Source organism: Jaculus jaculus, chromosome 1 (genome assembly GCF_020740685.1).
Source record: "Jaculus jaculus isolate mJacJac1 chromosome 1, mJacJac1.mat.Y.cur, whole genome shotgun sequence".
Classification (NCBI taxonomy): domain Eukaryota; kingdom Metazoa; phylum Chordata; class Mammalia; order Rodentia; family Dipodidae; genus Jaculus; species Jaculus jaculus.
In genome coordinates, this window is record NC_059102.1 from 187,677,528 (window position 1) to 187,698,910 (window position 21,383).

The window sequence follows — 21,383 nt, forward strand, 5'->3', positions numbered from 1 at the left end:
AGAGAGAAAAAAAAGTTGATATTGCTTTGTTTCTCTGAGAAAATGAGACCACTGATCGGTGGCACTCAGAGCTCATTCCAGCTTGCCTCCTATTACAGAGAGGGAAACTGAGGACCAGACTTGCCCAAAGCCTGGCAAGTGGTATTGGCACAGTCAGGTAAGTGTTAAACCTCTGATAGCTGGTTTTGCCTCCGTTCTCTAACCATGTTGCCTTGCACATACTGCACGCTTATGGGACTACTGATTCAAGGATTTAGCATCAAACTGGTAGCACTGTCCTATGTTATACTCTACTGCTGGACTCTCCCTTCCATGAACCAATAAGTCAGCTATGCAATGTATAAAAGTGGACCTAGTGATACTCTTCTCAGACCCTCACGTTGGCTGCCCTAAATCAAGTGTTAGTTGACCAGACCTGATGCTCCCTGCAAGCCTTCTAGGGAGCTGACATTCTATAGGAATTCATCAAGTGTCTCTGTCTTTGGAAGCAATAAATCTTCTAGGTAAAGAGCTTGTCTTTGTACGGAGGATGCCATTCCTTAAACATAACAGCAGTTTTCATGAGAGGTGTGAGTACATTTAACTGTTTGTAATTTCACTCCACATCCCCTGTGAAGTCACCAAGACACCCTCAGAACTGGACAGGTAAACACATTTTTTTTTTTTCGGTGACTATTAAAGTGCTATTCTGGGGCAAAGTTTTTCTTAGTTTTACAATAGCAGCTTCATTGGAAACAACAACAACAACAACAAAAAAGTATGAATACAGGCCTGGGAAGATTTAAAAAAAAAAAAAAAAAAGAAGGGGGAAAGAAAAAAAAAAAGTCCAGTAACTACTTTGGAACATTACAAATGGCTTGTAATCATCAGTCATGGAACCAGTGACCAATAACCAAGCCTCTGAGGTAAACATAGTAGGGAAAAATAAGGACCAAAGTGGTAAAGACTAAAGCAGAGACAGCAATTAGTGTTAATAGTCACTACTCCATTACAAAGGAACAGTGAAGGTAGTTAAGACTGAGAAGAAAGTGCGAGCATTGGCTACTGTAGCAGAGCTATGATTCTTAAAAGGAAAAGCAATGCAGTAAGCAGTGGACAGGGCTCCTGCACTCAGAATGTCTTACAACAGTGTACTGTTTGCCAAAAGGGCATCACCAACTAGGGGATTTGGTAGAGAATGGCCTCTAAAATTCAGATCACATAGAGATCTTCTGCCCATCTTATCAGTGCTGCACCTCAATATGTCTCACATCCTTTTCTACCGAGACAAGTCCAGTCACATGAGCTGTAGGCAGGCATTTCTCCCTTTTCGTGTGGCACCACTCCTACCTAAGGGATGAGTCTCCTGGTAAGGCTTAGCGGCAAGTGCATACGACATCTGTATTACATGGAGCAGCCCCTGATTTTCTGGATATGCATAGCTTTTCAGAGTTAATATTAGACATGGCTTTCGTAAATAATGCAGGTGTTTGTGTCATCTGTCGTTGCTGGCTCTGTTGTTTCCAGGTGAGCTGGTGGCAGTCCTTGTTCTGACCCTTCTGTAGGAGTGGCCTCTTCAGATGTTATCTCGGTGGTCGTTATGTCTGTAGAAGGCTCAGCTGTTTCTGGGGAATGGTCTGCTGACGGTTCGGTCTCCTCTTCATCTTTGTCCACAAACGGTCCACCCTCTTGGTCATCCACATGATCCTTTTTGGACTGGGGGTGAACAGACACCTTGATGGCGATCTGCTGAGGCTGTTCATGCAGGGACGAGGCATCTGAGTCGGCGGTGGGAGAGTCGCTCCGCTTTAGAGAGTTGGGGATTGTATAGACCTCATCTGTGTCTGTGGCCTCCTGGCCTTCTGGGGTATGCCTCACAAAGTTCTGGCCTTGCTCCTCCAGCCCGACCACCTCCATGATCTCCTCCATGATGGTCCTGCAGTTCATGATGAGAGGAGGCAGAGGCACGCTCCTGGCAAGCTCTTCGATGTACCGGGCAAACTCCATGGTTTTGAACTGGGTCACTTTGGCAAGCTCTAGAGTCTTGGCTGAGGTGATGATGGGGATCCGCTTGGCGATCTCAAATGCCTTCTGCAGCTTCTCGGCGCCTTCTGTCCTGAAGAACTCGTTGATGGCCTTCTCGGTCTTCTTCAGGTGGCTGCTCATCATGCACAGGCGGGTGATGTTCAGGATCATGACGATGGTGAAGGCCACGAGGCACACGACCATGTAGTAGACACCCATGTCTCCAGAGGTAAAGATGACCCTCAGGGTCACCGTGTTGTTCACGGTGCCATAAATGTTAGAAGCCATGCATGTGTATTTACCTCGGTCTGAGAAAGACACCTTGGTGATGTTCAAGAAGCCTCCATCTAGCATTTGCCATTTTCCTGTCAGAAGGAAAAGAGAACTCAGCCAAGAACATACGGTTCCCACTGCCACAATCTTACATATCTCTAAATACCTGCACACAACTAACAACAGAAATGAACATTAGCGCAATGTACACAACAGCAACATGTCAATTCATCTCATCTCTGGAATAGTCTGTGAGGTAGTACTAGTACTAACCCAATTTTATAGGTGAGAAAACTGAAGATCAGTTGAACAATCTTACCAGTTACCAAGATCCCCTGTTTGGAAGTAGATGAATTGGTACTCGAGAAGTGTTTTTATCTCCCTCCTTCCTTTCTTTCCCCTCCCCTCCCTTCCTTCCTTCTCCCTGCCCTCCCTCCCTTTCTTTTCTTTCTTTCATGACCAGATTCAAACCCAGGGCCTCACACATGCTCAACAAGCACTCATCACTGACCTGAAATCCCAGCCACAGGCTACATTTTAAAAATAATTTTGTTGACAATTTTAATAAATGCACATATACATAGTATTTAAATTTTTTTTAAACTAAGTAGAAACTTTGTATGGACACATTATGTGTTGGTACCATCATTTCTCTCCTCCTTACCCCCATTCCACTGAGGGCCCTCCTTAGTGGGGTTGCTGGGATTCCCCATGGGGTTACAGGTTATGAGTTGTGACAGCAGCCGTCAGACACTGTAGGAGGGCAATGCCTCTGGATATTCCCTCATGCCCTACACAGTCTTAATAACTATAAATACAAATGTATTTTGATCACAATCCCCTCCCAGTACCTTCTTTGCATTTCTTCCCTCATTCCCCCTCAACTGATTCCATATATGTGTGTGTGTGTATACACACACACATTCATTCATACATGTGTGTGTGTGTGTGTGTGTGTGTGTATATAATTTTTATTTATTTGAGAAAGAGGCAGATAGGGAGAGACAGACTGGGCATGCCAGGGCCTCCAGCCTCTGCAAACGAACTCCAGATGTGTGTGCCATCATGTACTTCTGCTTCTGGCTTACATAGGTCCTGGAGAATGGAACTTGGGTCCTTAGTCTTCACAGGCAAGCTCCTTAACCGCTAAGCCATTTCTCCAGCTCTGAATCCATTCTTTCTAACTACTACTTCTATTTTGATGTCATTTTTTTCTATTTTTACTACTTTTACATGTATATGCATGTTACATGTATATGACATGTGTGGATGGACTTTCACTAGCCATGGTGCGCAATGGAGGGTAGAGGACAACCTTGTGTGTTTTTCTTCCCCCTCCACCCACTTGAGACAGGGCCTCTCCTGCCACTGCTACTTGTTTCCAGATCTCCCTCTTCTGCCTCCCATTGCCATAGACAAGAGGTGACAGACACGTGCGCCACTTCACACCCAGCTTCACATGGTGCTAGAGAACTGAACTTCACCCAGCAGGCTTGTACCTGTAACCACCGAGAAATCAGTGCCTTAATTGTCTTTTTCCCTCCTCCATCACCCATGATGAAATGTTGATGACCAATATTACATAGGTCTTTCACAAGGTTTATATTCCTAACCTCCAAATATGATTGTGGAACTCCATATCCTAGGAGAAAATAGAATAATTTGGAAAACACCATGCTATGTTTTTAACTCTTTAACTGTACCCTCTGACTTTTCATCTTGCCTGAAAGCATGACTCCACTGAGCACATGTTTACCATGGAGTTTTCTGCTGGTCTGAATGGAAAGCACTTTAGATTCAACATTTAAAAACTGAAGTAATCAGCTAGATATGGTGGCACACACCTTTAATCCCAGCACTCAGGAGGCACAGGTAGGAGGATTGCCATGAGTTTGAGGTCAGACTGAGAGACTATAGTGAATTCCAGGTCAGCCTGGGCTACCTCACAAAACTAAAAACAAAACAAAACAAACCCTGGAGTAATCAATCAAATCATAATTATTTATCTGGGCTGGCCATATTTGAGATGAATGTTATCCTTCTATGACCCCATGCAATTATATAAAATTTATGTTATTAATTTTGACACTCCACAACAAATTGTCTACACTGTTTAAAGGTATAAACTGACAATGTAAAGATTCAGAGGTTGGGTATGAATTAGCAAATAAAGCAGGCCCATTAGGTTGAAAATAATCCTGACACGAAGGAGAATGCATGTTGATAAATGTGATCTCACACTGTCCTGGGAACAAGGTTCTGAATCTAGTGAAAATCTGGATTAATTCTGAGCCTGTCTACCTGCACCTCAAAAGACCCTTGTGGAACAAGTAGCCTAGGTCTGGTCTCAAGGTGTTGGACCTGAGTCAGAAATGAAATCCTATTAGCTCAACATCCCCCTACATGGTTCCCCATAGAGCAAAGGAGGCTCTAGGCCAGGCCTCTAGGGAGATCTCAGGAACAAGAAGATAGCTTTCTATAAAAGCCCTCTCATCCCCTGAGCCAGTTTAACACAGTTTCTTTAAGGATCTATTATCTCACTGCACTTGACTTTCTCTTCCCTTTATGGCAGTGACTTTTAACTCTACTTAAGAACCTGATGCTGATATGACAAGAAGATAGCCAAGTGCCCCCCACGAGATGTGCCTCCTCTACATCTATCAGGGCCCGGGAGAAATTGCAGAGGAAGTGGTGACAAGAAATCTGTTCAGACTTCTCTAAGAAACCCACATAAGGGCTCAGGTAATACTAACTTAGAATTCTGCTCAGACGTCATATGGTAAAATGAATGTGTGACTTACATTACCATTCTGTTGCCAGACCACAGAGCAAGTCCAAATCTTGGAGGCCAATAAACACCCTCCCAACGACTGTGTCCCAAGAATGAAAGTGTTGGCCTTCTGATCTCAAGGGTTGTCTATATGTGCCTCTCTGTCTCTCCCTCCCCAAGTTGATATGTTCATTCCATTCTGAAAACTGAGGCTCCAAATACTTCCTCTTAGACTCAGTAACCCCTTTGATTAGTGAAAATTAGGTTTCTGCAATTTCCACTGTGGCAGAAATCTCTGACGCAAGACAGTCCCAGGGTGATAGGACAGATCTGGTGATCAAGCAAAACCCATCAAAGTAGAAATCCAGAGGCTACAGAGAACTCAACACTAAATCAGATGCCAACACAACTGTCGCGGCTCAGGAACACTGAGGAAGAGGAAGCTGACAAGATTGTTGAGAGCCACAGGGTGGGTAGGAATACCCTGAGACACAGTCCCCACCCACCCACCCTACTAACTGACTGAATCCTTCATGGCCCCACAGTGCATACCATAACCCCACTGAGGAGGGCCCCCGGGTAAAGGGAGCTGGGGTAAGGGGACAAAAGAGTATAACCAGTTATTACATAAAATAAAATTTTAAAAAACACAGAAAACAAAACCTGATGCCTCCCCCAATTAGCATGCTTAAAAAGTGCACTTTTTTTGGGCTGGAGAGATGGCTTAGCGGTTGAGCGCTTGCCTGTGAAGCCTAAGGACCCTGGTTCAAGGCTCGGTTCCCCAGGTCCCACGTTAGCCAGATGCACAAGGGGGCGCACGTGTCTGGAGTTCGTTTGCAGAGGCTGGAAGCCCTGGCGCACCCATTCTCTCTATCTCCCTCTATCTGTCTTTCTCTCTGTGTCTGTCACTCTCAAATAAATAAAAAAAAAATAAAAAAAAAAAAGTGCACTTTTCAAGAGCTCCTAAGTGACCAGCATCTCAATGGACTACAGGGGATGAGGTACCACAGGGTCTGTTTTATCCAAGTGTCTTCAACCACTTTTTGTGTCTGGCTAACATGGGGTGGGGCTTGGGAATTAAACCCAAGCTGGCAGGCCTTGCTAGCAAGTGCCTTTAACCATAGAGCTGTTTTCCCAGTCCCCAGGGGACATTTTTAGAGGCTAGATGGAGCAATGTGGTACTTTCCAGAGGCTACAGCAATTCCCACTTGCTGGCTGTGGTAACTCTGACCTGAAGCCTCCCTGTAAATGATGTCACTTTCCTTTGCCTTCTGAAAGAACTTCTGTGAAGAAGGGTTCCTGAGTCACCCTTGTTTAACAATTCAGCCAGTGTGCTTTCCTCCAACAGTCAAAAGTGCTGGTTTGGAAAAGCTAGTGATTTCATTTTCCTGTGAATGTGTGTAAGCAGACAAACCTGGCACAGGGCCTGTGATATGTTCTCCCGGTCCCATGCAGCATAGGCAAACTTTCTTCTATTTTCATTCCCTGAGCATGCATTTTCACATTTTTCAGCTACAGATTTAGCTGAATATACAATGACTTGAGGCCAGGGAAATTGCTCCATTTCTCACAGTGTGCATGTTTCGTAAGTTGGCATGGGGAAAACACACTAGTTGGTGGAAAGCTTATCCCCCGCAGACAGTACTGGATTCTAGAGACTTACAGACCTGCAGGGCTTCCTTGCGCTGCCTTCGTTTTGTTGGACAATGTGGGAAATATGATGGGATGGAGAGAGTGAGAAGGAGAGGATATCTATGTGGGCAATGAGCAGCATCAATTTGCTTATTTGCTCCCCACCTTCCTTCTCCACCTCTTATGTGGAAAAAATCTGTAAACACAAGGACAGAACTATATTGTATACACCTGGGAAGAGGAAAAGAAAGGTAGAAGATGACTTATACTAAGGAGAGTGACATCTGAGGAAAATATAAATAGCTTTTTCCTCACACTTGCATAACAATCCTAGTGAAACTTGTATCTGCTTATTGTAGAGAAGGAAATTGGAAAAACAGAGTAGTTACATGGTATGGATGTTTTCTTCTAGTGAATATTTAAAAATGTTTCTGAACTTGGACTTTTAAAAAATTTGTTTTTTAATTTCATTTATTTGAGAGCAAGAGAGGCACATACATATATATTTAGAATGGTCATGCCTGAGCCTCTAGCCACTGCAAACAAACTCCAGACACACATGCACCCTTTTGCATCTGGCTTTATGTGGCTATTGGGGAATCAAACCATGGTCCTTTAGCTTTGCAGGCAAGCTCCTTAACTTAACTTAAAACTATCTTTTCAGCCCTGAACTTGGACTTTTATACTTACTTTGAACATTTTAAATTTGTTATTGACATTTATCTACCTGGAGCCAAGTAAATTGAGACAATGTGCAGACATTTAAAAAGTTTCTATGGCCAGGCGTGGTGGCGCACGCCTTTAATCCCATTACTTGGGAGGCAGAGGTAGGAGGATCACTGTGAGTTCGAGGCCACCCTGAGACTACATAGTGAATTCCAGGTCAGCCTAGGCTACAGTGAGACCCTACCTCGAAAAACAAAACAAAACGAAGAAATTCCTGGGGAATCTCCTCAAATCAGAGATTTTAACAGAAAGAATTATTAGGTGGCTAGAGAGAGAATTGGCATGCCAGGGCCTCAGCCACTGAAATAGAACTCCAGATGCTTGCACCACCTAGTGGGCATGTGAGACCATGTGCCTGCCTCACCTTTGTGTGTCTGGCTTACGTGGGATCTGAAGAGTCAAACATGGGTCCTTAGGGTTTCCAGCCAAGCACCTTAGCTGCTAAGTCATCTCTCCAGCCCAATAAAAGTATTTATTTTCTAAAAAGAAAGGATGAGCCAGGTGTGGCGATGCATGCCTTTAAGCCTAACACTTGGGAGACAGAGGTAGGAGGATCACTGTGAGTTCGAGGCCACCCTGAGACTACAGAGTGAATTCCAGGTCAGCCTGAGCTACAGTGAGACCCTATCTCAAAAAACCAAAGGAAAAAAAAAGTTTCTGTGGTAGCTGGGGAGATGGCTGAGCGGTTAAGGGTGCTTGTATGCAAAACGCGGCAGCTTGGGTTTGATTCAACTGTACCGTTGTAAATACCTGAGCACATTATATCTGCAGTTTGCTGCAACGGCAAGAGATTCTGCTGTGCTTCACCACACCCCATGTAAATAAATAAGACAAAACTGTACTTATTGTAAAAAAAAAAGAAAAGTTTTTCATTACATTGACAAAAGGGGCATACTGTGGTCTCAAGCATAACCTGATGAGTTGAGATCTGGGGTTCATTATGGGGAAAACTGTCATATGTTTAGTAGGTAAACATTTACCTAGGAGAATGTTCTGATATTTAGCTCCCAACAATATGTCCTTAGATTAACATCTTTTAGATACTTTACCCACCACAAAAAATCACATAAAATCTCATTTGCTCTTAAAGTCTGGAGCCCAGCCACATATGTGTGAAGTATTTTAATTATAAGCCATGACAAATATGAACGTACATATTGTGATCCCAAAAGAGTTCAGTTATTGTCAACAACTTATCTAAATGACAAGTCACAGCTCTCTGCCTGTCATTTCCTATTCTAGTCTAGCACGAGACCATCACAACAGCTCTTTGGTTTTCAGGTCTTATAAGACCAGACTTCTCTAAGAAACCCACATAAGGGCTCAGGTAATGCTAACTTAGAATTCTGCTCAGATGTCATATGGTAAAATGAATGTGTGACTTACATTACCATTCTGTTGCCAGACCACAGAGCAAGTCCAAATCTTGAAGGCCAATAAACACCCTCCCAACGACTGTGTCCCAAGAATGAAAGTGTTGGCCTTCTGATCTCAAGGATTGTCTATATGTGCCTCTCTGTCTCTCCCTCCCCCAGTCGATATGTTCATTCCATTCTGAAAACTGAGGCTCCAAATACTTCCTCTTAGACTCAGTATCCCCTTTGATTGGTGAAAATTAGATTTCTGCAATTTCCACTGTGGCAGAGATCTCTGATGCAAATTTGCATTTCAGGCTGGGGCCAAGCTCAACAATATCTCCTCAGGGAACCTTCCCAGATGAAAAAAATCCAGCATGCTATGTGTGCTGCATGGTCCCACCCACTTCTGTCTGTGAGTACCTTTCCCTGAGATCTATTCCGGAAGGGCCCTACCTGGGGCTGCCAAAAGTGAAAGCTATCAGAAACACTCATGACAACTGACCTGGGGAATCTTCATTCAGTGTTATTATATACATGAAATGAGTCTACACAGTGCTATTTCAGAGTGATTTAAACTATAGCTAAGTGGGAATGTCAAGGTTAGGTACTGAATTTTTGTGAAGTAGTATCCCTTCAATACAAATAAAAACCTGGAGTATCAGCAGATGATGCCAAGCCAGTTCTATATGCAATAATTTTAGAAACAATAAAAGTGGCAGCAGGTTAACCATTACCATCTAAAAATAATAGCAAAGATCAGTTATCAAATATTTCCCTAGTATTCTTTATTTAATGGGAAATTATTTTTATTTGCAAGCAGAGAGAGAGAGAGAGAATGTGTGTGTAGGTGGGTGTGTGAGTGAGTAGGCACACCAGGGCCTCTATGCATTGCAAACAAACTCTAGATAAATGCACCACTTTGTGCATCTGACTTTATATGGGTGCTGGGGATTCAAACCTGAGTTCTCAAGCTTTGCAGGCAATTGTCTTAACCACTGGGTCATCTCTCCAGCCCTCCCTAGTATTCTTCAGGCTAGTCCTCTTATTCACTTCCTGTGTTTTGTGCAGGTTATACCCACCTACTACCCCCAAATTCACTTCCTCTATCCTCTTCCTTCTCACTGCTGTCTTGTTAGGTGATAACACACCTGAGGCTTTGGGCTAAGATACTGACACATGTATCATTGTAAGATTAGAGGCCGGGTGTGGTGGCACAGGAATTTAATCACAGCACTTGGGAGGCAAAAGTAGGAGCATCACCACCCTGAGTTCGAGGCCACCCTAAGACTACATAGTAAATTCCATGTCAGCCTGAGCTAGAGTGAGACTAAACCTTGGGAAACCAAAAAAAAAAAAAAAAAAAAGATAAGATTAGAGGTCACCTAGCAGTCTGTGGCAGTCTTCCCTCAGAAACTCTAGGCACATAAGTCATGTGTGAACGTCTCCCACATGCAAACGAGTGTACTGTGACAATCTCTCCTTTGCAAAGAGGACAGCTAACAGATGTTGCTTTTGAGCTGTGCCGCAGTGCATGTGCCAGGCTGCACAACAAAACTGACATTTTCAGAAGGGCAGCGATCTTTTTTATCTTGCTCACTCATTCAGTCAACAGATATCATTGAATAAATTGTCTGTGTACCAGGCTCTATGCTTGATGATGAGAATACAAAGAGGAGCAAAGACACGATTCCTGGCTGCAAAAATCCTCCAGCCCCCATGGGGAAACAGGCTTCAACAGACAGCTCTGAAACTGTGTGCCAAATGCAATGGCATGTGGGAGGGGGGCGGGCTGCACTAATAGGGGGTGCGGATGGGAAGAGGAATGGGAGAAGAGAGAAAGGACTCTCGGGACCAGCAGGGGATGGTGGAGGGAGGAACATGTGAGCAAGAGAGAACAGAGTGTTAAATGCTGAGCTAACAAATCATGTATAAAACCAAGCAGGCATGGATGGAGACAGCTGGAAAGGAATGCAGAGCCAGACTGCAGGAGGACCTCATAACGTGTAAGGGCTTGAGATTTATTCAGCAAGAGAACTAGAGGATGGGAGCCCCAGACGTACATGCCTTGTGCTTCATTGTAACTAACTCTCCCCAGATATATTTGCCATATTTCTTATGCTGTAAGGCAAACTGGACCTTCCTGCCACTTCCTGTGTGCCTAGACCATTCTCTTTACTCTTCATTCTGAATTCCCTATCTGACACATTCTTAGCTCAGTTCATATCTCACGTCATGCCCTGACTAGCCATCTCTGACCCCTGATTAGTGAGTGAAGAGAATCTGAAAGTCAGCATTAGATATAGCTAAGTGTAGGAGTTTTAAAAACAAGGGCTGGAGAGATGGCTTAGCAGTTAGGGCACTTGCCTGCGAAGCCTAAGGACCCAGGTTTGATTCTCCAGGTCCTACATAAGCCAGATACACATGGTGGCACATGCATCTGGAGTTCGTTTACACTGGCTAGAGGGCCTGGAGCCCCCATTCTCTCTCTTTCTCTGTCTCTAATAAATAAGGACAAATTTAAAAAAAAAAAATTCTAATGAGGAAGATAGTATTGCAAATCAGTAGGGAAAGACTACAAATGCATTTGGCCATGTGAAAATAAAATAAATACAAATCTCTACTTTATGCAACATGTAAAAATAGATTTAAGTGTTCTGAAGAGACTAAACTAAAGCTTGAAATTAATGGAGGTCATGAAACTACTTTTATAACCTGATGCAAGAGGTGTTTTTTGGCATTTTTAAGAATCTCAGAAGCTATAAAGGAAAATGCTAATGGACCAGATTTCCTCCCAAACTATAATGTTTTGAACTGTAAAAACTTATCACAGAAAAGTAAAATGTAAGGGACAGACTGGGAGAAAATTCTAGCAAATGTAATAAGAGAAATGCTTACTGACTACTAAACATAAAAAATAAATCCTGCTGGGCATGGTGGCACACTCCTTTAATTCCAGCACTCAGGAGGCAGAGGTAGGAGGGTCACTGTGAGTTCCAGGCCACCTGAGAAAACATAATGAATTCCAGGTCAGCCTGGGCTAGAGTGAGACCCTACCTCGAAAAATCAAAAAATAAATAAAATAAAAATCCTATGAATTAAGACAACCATCCCCTCCAAAAGAACCAGGAAGAGGAAATGTATAAACAGCTAATTCATAAAAGCAAGGACCATGTGTCAACATACACACAATTATTGCTGATTAAATAAAGTACTATTAAACTTAAAGGGACCAAAGTCATGTTTTCAAACCTAACATCTTTGACCTTCAAATAAGCACAATAAAGAGAAGGGGCACGGAGGGCAAATGCTGCTGAGGGTGGTGGTGGTGGTGGTGGCTCCTCCCTTGCAGAGAGGAGCCAGGCTGGCCAGACTCCCAGCAGGATGATTTGGAGGCATTTAAAATGAATATAACCTATGACCCACTTTTAGGTTTCATGAAATTCAAAAAATTATGCAAGTCTAGACTGACTAGGAAAACATAAACGAATACAACAAAAATCAAGGTAATTTCTCCTTTCCAAGATTGTGCTTTGCTGAGCCCAGGAATCCCCTTCCTTAGGGATACAGTCCCAGGGTTTTCCTCCCCTGCCAGCTACCTCTGGGAGATGCTGAAACTTGTCTCATCCTAGGAAGGTAATCAGGGAAGGACCGCTGTGTTCAGCACAGCGGCCAGAACACCAGTTAGAGCACAATGTCATGCCAATAGGTCAGTGCCTAGGTAGACGCCTAGTAATAAAGTCAATAACATCACGTGGCTGGGTTAGACCTGAAAACAGCCCGAAATTCTCCAGGACCGGGGCTATTGTGACTTGGGCTATTGTGACTTGGAAGAAAAGCCACTTAAGGCACCATCAGGGCCATCTATCACTTTCGCAGACAACTTCTGATTCATTTGCTACTGCATAGAAGTGCGCAGCACCAACACATTCAGGCACCGGAGAACCACAGAGAGAGCAAGAGCACATCCTAAACAGACCTGTGGTCACAGGTTTTCCACATACATCCTGGGGAACCCCAAGGCTTCCCAGCTATTCACGAGAATCACCAAGTGTTAAAAAATTTAATACTGGGGGCTGGAGAGATGGCTTAGTGGCTAAGGCATTTGCCTGAAAAGCCAAAGGGACTCCCAGTTCAAGTCCCCAGGACCTACATAAGCTAGATATGTAAGGTGGCGCATGTGTCTTGAGTTTGTTTGCAGTGGCTGGAGGCCCTGGTGTGCCCTTTTTCTCTCTCAAACAAATAAATAAAATATATTTTTTAAAAAGTAATACTGGGTCAATTGTAGTGGTGTATGCCTTTAATCCCAGCACTTGGGAGGCAGAGGCAAGAGAATTGCTGTGCGGTCAAGGCCAGCCTGAGGCTAATTTGGGTCAGCCTGGGATAGAACAAAAAGTTGCATTGAAAAAAAAAAATTAACACTGTACCCAAATGTTTTCAGAATTTCCCCTGGATTATTCATCTGAAGGCAGTATCACTCTATGAACGTGTTGGTATAAACCAAGTGATGGCCAATGTCTATCCCCAGTGAGTGGGACAAACATTAAAACTCCATTCACAATCCTCTTCAGATACCTGGACTCTTATGCTCCATACACCCCTGCTTTTTAAGGAGGAAAGTTCAATCTGCCAAAACAAGTATGTAATTCTCCTGAAATAAAAATATCCAGGTGGTGAGCATGGCATGGCATGTTTATGCAGCATAAATAGAACATCCACTTGGATGAGCATCACACATTGCATTGACAGTCTTCCAATTAGTACAGTGTATGTGCTTGTGCCTATAACTGTGACACATAGTTTCCACTATGCAAAATATAGGCTCCAGAAGAGAGAAACCCATGCCTTTCTACAAAAATATAATTGAAAACAAATTTAGCACTGCATGGTTGCACCTGCTACAAGGCTCCCGCGGCAGATGACAAATCCTTGAAGCCACTGCAGCGTCAGGTTATAAACACAAGCTGCAAGTGCTCTTGTGTCCCCGCCCCCTCCGTCCTCTAGAGACCTCTTCAGTAAGTACCAGGGCAGTTCTACAAGCTATTTCCTACGTCACATGGAGCAAAGAGTGGCCTTTCAGCTCAGGAAGGTGGGGGTGGAAGGATTTTGCTCAGAATTTGCAGTTCTGTTCTGCTTAAAGTAATTAATATCTGAAAAGAGCCTACTGCCTTTTTATATCCTGGCAGAGGAAACATCTGATCCTCTAGCTAATTTGAACTGATGTACACACACACACACACACACACACACATATTATTTGCAGCAGGTTATCACTCTAGCCCAGGCTGGCATCAAACTCACAGCAGTCTTTCTACCTCAAGCCTCCCCAGTGCTGGGATTAAAGGCATGTACTATCAACCCCCACTTGAACTGATATACATTTTTTGAGTCAATCCCAACAGACTGGTGTGGTTTTTTTTTTTTTAATATACTTTTAAAAAATTGTTATTTATTTATTTGGGAGTGACAGACAGAGCAAGAAAGAGGCAGAGAGAGAGAGAGAATGGATGCACCAGGGCCTCCAGCCTCTGCAAATGAACTCCAAACGTGTGCGTCCCTTTGTGCATCTGGCTAACGTGGGTCCTGGGGAATCGAGCCTCGAACCGGGGTCCGTAGGCTTCACAGGCAAGCGCTTAACTGCTAAGCCATTTCTCCAGCCCCCCCCTTTTTTTAATGTGTGTGAGAGAACTGGCACCCAGGGCTTTTAGCCACTGCAATCAAACTCCGGACATGTGTGCACATGTGTAACCTTGTGCACTTGCATCACTGTGCGTCTGGCTTACATGGAACCTGAAGAGTAGAACATGAGTCCTCAGGCTTCACAGGGAAGCACAATAACTGCTAAGCCATCTCACCAGCCCTTGAACTTATAATTTTTAAAAGTGCCAAGTATGCCAGGTGTGGTGGCACACGCCTTTAATCCCAGCACTCAGAAGGCAGAGGTAGGAGGATCACTATGAGTTCGAGGCCACCCTGAGACTCCATAGTGAATTTCAGGTCAGCCTGAGACTGAGACCCTACCTTAAAAAAAAAGTGCCAAGTATGTCATTCTATGAGCACTGGCATTGGCCATTTTCTAAGTGGCTGGAAGGTAGCTTCCAAAACAAGAGCACACTGCATTTGGCTCATATGAAAAACTTCTGTTTGGGAATCTGTTTTTATCCTTATCTGGATGGGTCTGGAGGGTGTTGTCTTTTCATTGCTAGGACTATCTGGACTGGAAAACCCAAAAAAGGCACAGCTGTGGTGGTCTGAATGTAAAATGCCCCCATAGCCCCAAGTGTTTGTGGAGCCTGTGGGAGGTGGGAGTCTTGCTAAAAGAGGGATGTTTTTGGAAGCAGACCTTGGGGTTGATTAATTTAGCATCCTGATGGTTCAGATCTGACTGCTACAGCTATGAGGTTGGAAGCTGGCTGCCAAGCTTTTCAGTGCCATGATGAAGCTTCCCCTCCTGGAGGCTGCTTCTGGTCGGGCGTTTTGTCATAGCAAGGAGAAGGTAACTGCTACAACAGTTCACTAAAGAAACATGCAATGGCACATATGTTAACCTTTGATATGGCCCAATGTTTGAGCTCAAGTGCCATAAATTAAAGCCATCTGTGGGAAAACACACTGGTAGTTAAAGACCTGACTTCAAAATCCACTGGGAAGTTTCTCTCATTAGCTTTAGGTTAGACAGGGCACCTTGATGTTGACATGGTTGTATCTGGGGCTGGATATTTATTTTGTTGTCAGACCCTATCGTATTATCTGTAGGCTATTTAATAACATGGCTGCTCTTAGCCAGTAGATGTGAAGCATAGCTTTCTCTAGATCCTTCGTTATGACAACCAAAAATGTCTCCAGAATTGGCTACATGGAGTTTTGGGAAATGGTGGAATGTGGGTTGCGGGTAAAATTATACCCTAGCTAAAAAAACAAAACAACAACAACAACAAAAAAAAACCCACTGACTTGGGCACATATGAGGTTTATCCTCTGCATATAATATTTTGTAATCTCCATATACATATACCTTAGGGGCAAAAGTATATCGGGCATCAAAGGGTCCTTTGTGCACATGTGATCAGCTTCCAAAGCAGTCACAGCATCACTTGATGTGACGTTGATTTTTTTTTGTACTTATTGAAATTGTTTTTAAAGGCTGAGAAATTAAGATAAAGGATAAGAAATTACTCAGAAAACTACTCATTCCCATAACAAAATACCCTACTTTAAGAAATGAGCCGGGAGTGAGTGGTGGTGCATGTCTTTAATCCTGGCACTCGGGAGGCAGAGGTAGGAGGATCACCATGAGTTCGAGGCCACCCTGAGACTACACAGTGAATTTCAGGTCAGCCTGAGCTAGAATGAGACCCTACCTTGAAAAAACCCAAAAAGAAAAAAAAAAAACCAAAACGAGAATTATAGCATTTGAGATATTTTCTCATAAGGATAGCACAAGATTAACAATAATAATCACAGATGCCTTTACTGAGACCATGGTGTGTGCCAAGAACTACACTGAGCATTTAACAGACAACTGTTTGAGACTCACAACCCCACTTGGTGGTAAAGAAAGATTATCTTTATTTTATAGATGTAAAAACTGGCTAAAAATGTTAAGAAACTTGTTCAAACTCTCAGTGTGTGTGTCAGTCTTCAGAATTTCTAATCACACACATATATATAGTTTCATAAAGTTTTTTAGTGCCTTTTGATGAGTTTACCTCAAGTATTTAATGTACTAAAATAAGAGGCTTGTGATTTTTATAGGCTAATCCACTGATTTTGAATAATCAGTCTTTAATGCTGTGAGAACTAATCCCACACACATATACACTGAACACTGTATGTGTATGTATATGGTTGATAAAATAGAGAAGAGATAAACTACAGTCTTAAAACCTGGGCTGGAGAGATGGCTTAGTGGTTAAGTGCTTGCCTGTGAAGCCTAAGGACCCTGGTTCGAGGCTTGATTCTCCAGGACCCACGTTAGCCAGATGCACAAGGGAGCGCACATGTCTGAAGTTCGTTTGCAGTGGCTGGAAGCCTGGCGTGCCCATTCTCTCTCTCTATATCTACCTCTTTCTTTCTCTGTCACTCTCAAATAAATAAACAAAAATGAACAAAAAATTTTTTTAAAAAACCTGGTTGGCTTGATGTGTCTTGTAGAACTAGTTAAAAAGCAATACACAATCAAGTCAAAAATCTAAAAAATGGAAAGAAAATCTACAAAATGGGGCTGTAGAGATGGCTTAGCAGTTAAGGTGCTTGCCTGCAAAGCCTAAGGACCCAGGTTCAATTCCTCAGTACCCACGTAAGCCAGATGCACAAAGTGGCACCTGCTTTTGCAGTGGCTACATATAGGCCCTGATGCATCCATTCTCTATTTGCCCCTCTCAAATAAAATTTTTTAAAATTTACAAAATGACAGAGCAATGTAAACTAAAGGAAAAATGTATAATGATTCCCCAACACTTGAGCAGGAATCCTGACCACTGTTAATTCAAGCAGCTCAACTCATAAACTGTCTAGGTTTATGAGTTAGTATAGGTTTTCTTAGCCATATGAAAACACACTTCTTCACTAGCTACAATAATTATATGCATGTGTGTTAAAAACAGGTAAATATATTGTGCCCCAAAGCAATACATCATTATCAGAACAATGTTAGTATCAGGAGTTGGATACCTCCTAGAAAGCTGTTCACGAGGGAGGTCCCTGATGCCCACCAAACATTACAGTACAGGCTCTTGCCTGCCCACCAGAAATAGACGGTAATACCCTAAAGACTCCACCTGGTTGGGCTGCAGGACACTGAGAAGTCAAGCTGCAATTGAGCTGGAAGCTTCCCTTCTGCTGACCAGCTGACAGGATGCTGGAAAAAGTTATGGAACTTGTTGGGGCAGAAGTCATCAATGACGTTAGCCAGCAGTGGATCCTGCAAGCTTTATGGCTGGCCAGCCGGGCCAAATGAACCAACTGTGCAATGGTGACATGTCTGTTATGGGAGAAACCAACTGCTCTCTCATTTTATTTGGGGCCCAATCCACAGGATGGAATTCGTGCCTGGTATTGAAAACCCTATGGGGAAACTACTCCTGTTGTCTGTCTAAATGGATATATTATGCACACCAAACTGTCCTTTTAAATACTTATGCTTATGCTCATATATTAATGCTATTCTCACTAGTTACAGAAGTTTCTCTTTTCAGATCACAGTGACCACTGGAGTGAGGTAGAAGAATTGCCATGAATTCATGGTCACCCCAAGAATATAGAGTAAATTCCAGGTCAGCCTGGACTAGAACAAGACCCTACCAAAAAAAAAAAAAATCACCAACATGCTGAGAAGTGACAGTGGAGTGTTCATCACTAAGTGAGACATCTCTATCACACCCTCCGAGGCTCAGAGATCACTGCAGTAGAGGTGGTAGAAAGAATGCAAGAGCCAAAGGAAGAAATGAATGCTTACAATACCGTCTTCCAAACACAAAGTGGCCTTTATATTCACGTCTTCACCATGGCTGAGGCTACTTACACAAGAGCCATATAACAGGAGAACAAGGATGAGTTCTGGGTAAGATGGCTGCATAGGAGCCACACCACACCAGCCTAGGGAGGGATTTAAGCAAAACTCCAGCAAGAGACACTCTTCGTCTGGAAAGTGAAGGAGTATAGGTTATTCTTAGACACAGCAGAGAAGCCAGAGAGATGAAGATCCCCAGAAAGGAGGAAAACAGCCAGAGCCCCACTGGGGTGCTCACAGCCCGTGATCTGCTCTGCGCACCCGCCCCACTCCGGACTGCCAGGCGCAACAGGCGGCAACAGCAGCAGAGACCAAGCAACAGATTTTTCAACTCCATCAGCCTTCTAACACAGTTAAGAAATCTGAAGGGAAGACAGCTGAGATCAACTAAAGAGCTACTGAAAGTGTGAGCAACACCAGAAGTCTGAACTCTCTCATCCCACACCATCAGAACTGCAAACCTGCAGCATTCAGCCCCCAGCGGCAGCTCAGCCAGCAGAGCAGATCAGAATTCCAGCTCACAGCACAACACAGGGGAACCGAGGTGGGCACTCAGCATTGGTGAGCTTGGAAGCCACCCCAAAAGGTAATGAGGCTAACTGACAAAACAAACAAAAACAAAAACAACAACAGCAGCAACAAAAAACCCCAAACAGGTACATAGGCCTGCCTGCATTGTAACAGCTAATCTCTCTTTCCCTGTCAGGTTAAGTTGTGGGTTATATATTTTTGGTTGGCTTTACTATTTTCAAATAACCTGTATTTGGTGGTTGAATATTGTTGCCTTTGGTGCTTTCATATACATAGGGACTTTGTTTCTTGCTCCTGTCATTATTGGGGGCAGGGTCTGATCCAGACCCAGGTTGACCTGGAACCCAATTCAGAACAGAAATCTCTACCTTCTAGCTGACAAGATTCAGGGTGTAGAACAACACACACCCTTAAGGATTTTGGCTTTATATGACTGTTTGTTTTAATCCATACTTTGTGCTGGTTTTTACTGATTGTGTATGTTACTTGGTTGAAATTAAGACTTTGCCAGTAAATTATTCCACCAGTCCACTAGAATACTTGCTTAACAAGCAAACTCAACACCTACAATTACTTCTGTGGCTTGACTGGCAGACAAGACCTACACCTGTCACCTGGGACTCATATCCTGAGGGTATGTAGAGGTGGACTGCCACATCTGGGAACACTGCAGATAAGGAGAAAACCCAAGCATCAGATCAATTCAGGATGCCAAAGTCGCTACAATATAATACAAGAAACTCAAGGAATCAAGATAATACAGTCCCACCAAAAACTGTAAACCCATCAGAAATGATCACCAATGAGGCCATTTTAGATGAAGTTTCTGACAAAGATTTCAAGAAAATGATGGTATCTATGCTCAAAGAAATCAGAGAATAAATGAAGGGAATCAAAGAAGAAAACAAAGGAATTAAAGAAGAAAACAAACTTCTGAAAGGGAACACAGGAAACCAGCTTAATGAAATGAAGAGGTCATTACAACAAGACATGAGTAAGGAAATAGAATTACTGAAGAAAATCCAGGTTGAAATACTAGCTCTGAAGAATACAGTCAGTGAAACAATAAGGAAAAAAAAACAAAAAAACACCTCTGGAAAGACTTACCAGTAGAATGGATGAAGGAGAGAACAGAATACCTAAACTAGAAGACCAGATAACAGACCTAATACAGTCCAACAAAGAGAAAGACAAGCTAACAGCAAGGTATGAGTAGGGATTTCAAGAAATCTGGGACACTATGAAAAGACAAAGCATAAGAATTCAGGCTATAACAGAAGGAGAAGAATTTCAATCCAGAGGCTTAATAGATGTTTTCTACAAAGTCACAGAAGAAAATTTTCCCAAAACTGGGAAAGAAATGCCAATGCAGAAACAAGAAGCTTTTAGAACAACAAACAGACAAAACCTGGAAAGAACATCTCCTCACCATGTTATAATTAAACTACTAAACATGCAAACCAAAGAAAATATATTGAAAGCAGTTAGATAGAAAAAGAAAATCACCTACAAAGGAAAGCCGATCAGAATAACTGCAGATTACTCAACACAAACTTTTTAAAAACTAGAAGGGCTTGGCATAATGTATTCCAAGTTCTGAAAGATAAAAACTGTCAACCAAGGTTACTTTATTGCAAAGCTATCTATCCAAATTCATGGAGAAATAAGGACATTCCACAACAAAAACAGGCTAAAGTAAGTTATGACAGCTAAACAAGCTCCATAGAAAATACTTGAAAGAATTCTTAATGCTGAAGAGAAAGCAAAACACATACAAGAGGAAATACGAAAAAATAAACCACACTCAAATAATAGTTAAAACAAATGAGTAAAGGAGAAACAGGTAACACTACAAAATAAGAAGCATGGTGAGAAGTGCCTATCTTTCTTTTTTTTTTTTTAATTTTTTATTTATTTATTTGAGAGTGACAGACAGAGAGAAAGACAGATAGAGGGAGAGAGAGAGAATGGGCGCGCCAGGGCTTCCAGCCTCTGCAAACGAACTCCAGACGCGTGCGCCCCCTTGTGCATCTGGCTAACGTGGGTCCTGGGGAACCGAGCCTTGAACCGGGGTCCTTAGGCTTCACAGGCAAGCGCTTAACCGCTAAGCCATCTCTCCAGCCCAAGAAGTGCCTATCTTTCAATAACAACTCAGTATCAGTGGCCTCAATGCACCAACCAAAAAAGACAAAGGCTTGCAAGATGGATTAAAAGGCAGGATCCTGCCATTTGTTGCCTCCAGGAAACTCATCTCTCAATAAAAGATAAACACCGCCATAGGGTGAAAGAATGGGAAATGGTATTTCAAGCAAAAGGGCCTAGGAAACAAGCAGGGGTTGCTATCCTAATATCTGACAAGATAGACTTCAAATCAACATTAGTGAGTAAAGATAAAGAAGGTCATTTTATACTGATTAAAGGAACATTCCAGCAGGAGGACATTACAATCCTAAACAAATAGGCACCTAACATGGAGGATCCTAGTTTCATCAAACAAACACTATTAGACTTAAGGTCACAGATAACATCAAACACAATTATAGTGGGAGACTTGAATACCCCATTCTCATCAACTGACAGG

At 42.9% G+C, this 21,383-nt stretch overlaps 1 protein-coding gene across 2 annotated transcripts in view; it reads right to left on the reverse strand.

The window, feature by feature from the left end:
* Positions 1-786: 786 nt before the first annotated feature.
* The window catches only part of Mfap3l (microfibril associated protein 3 like), a 60,327-nt gene continuing 39,730 nt past the window's right edge, over positions 787-21,383 (reverse strand). For both annotated transcript variants that reach the window (XM_045130493.1, XM_045130492.1), the window contains exon 3: positions 787-2,369. In XM_045130493.1, coding sequence (XP_044986428.1) covers positions 1,438-2,369 — 932 coding nt within the window. In that variant the 3' untranslated portion in view covers positions 787-1,437. The remainder of the gene's footprint in view (positions 2,370-21,383) is intronic.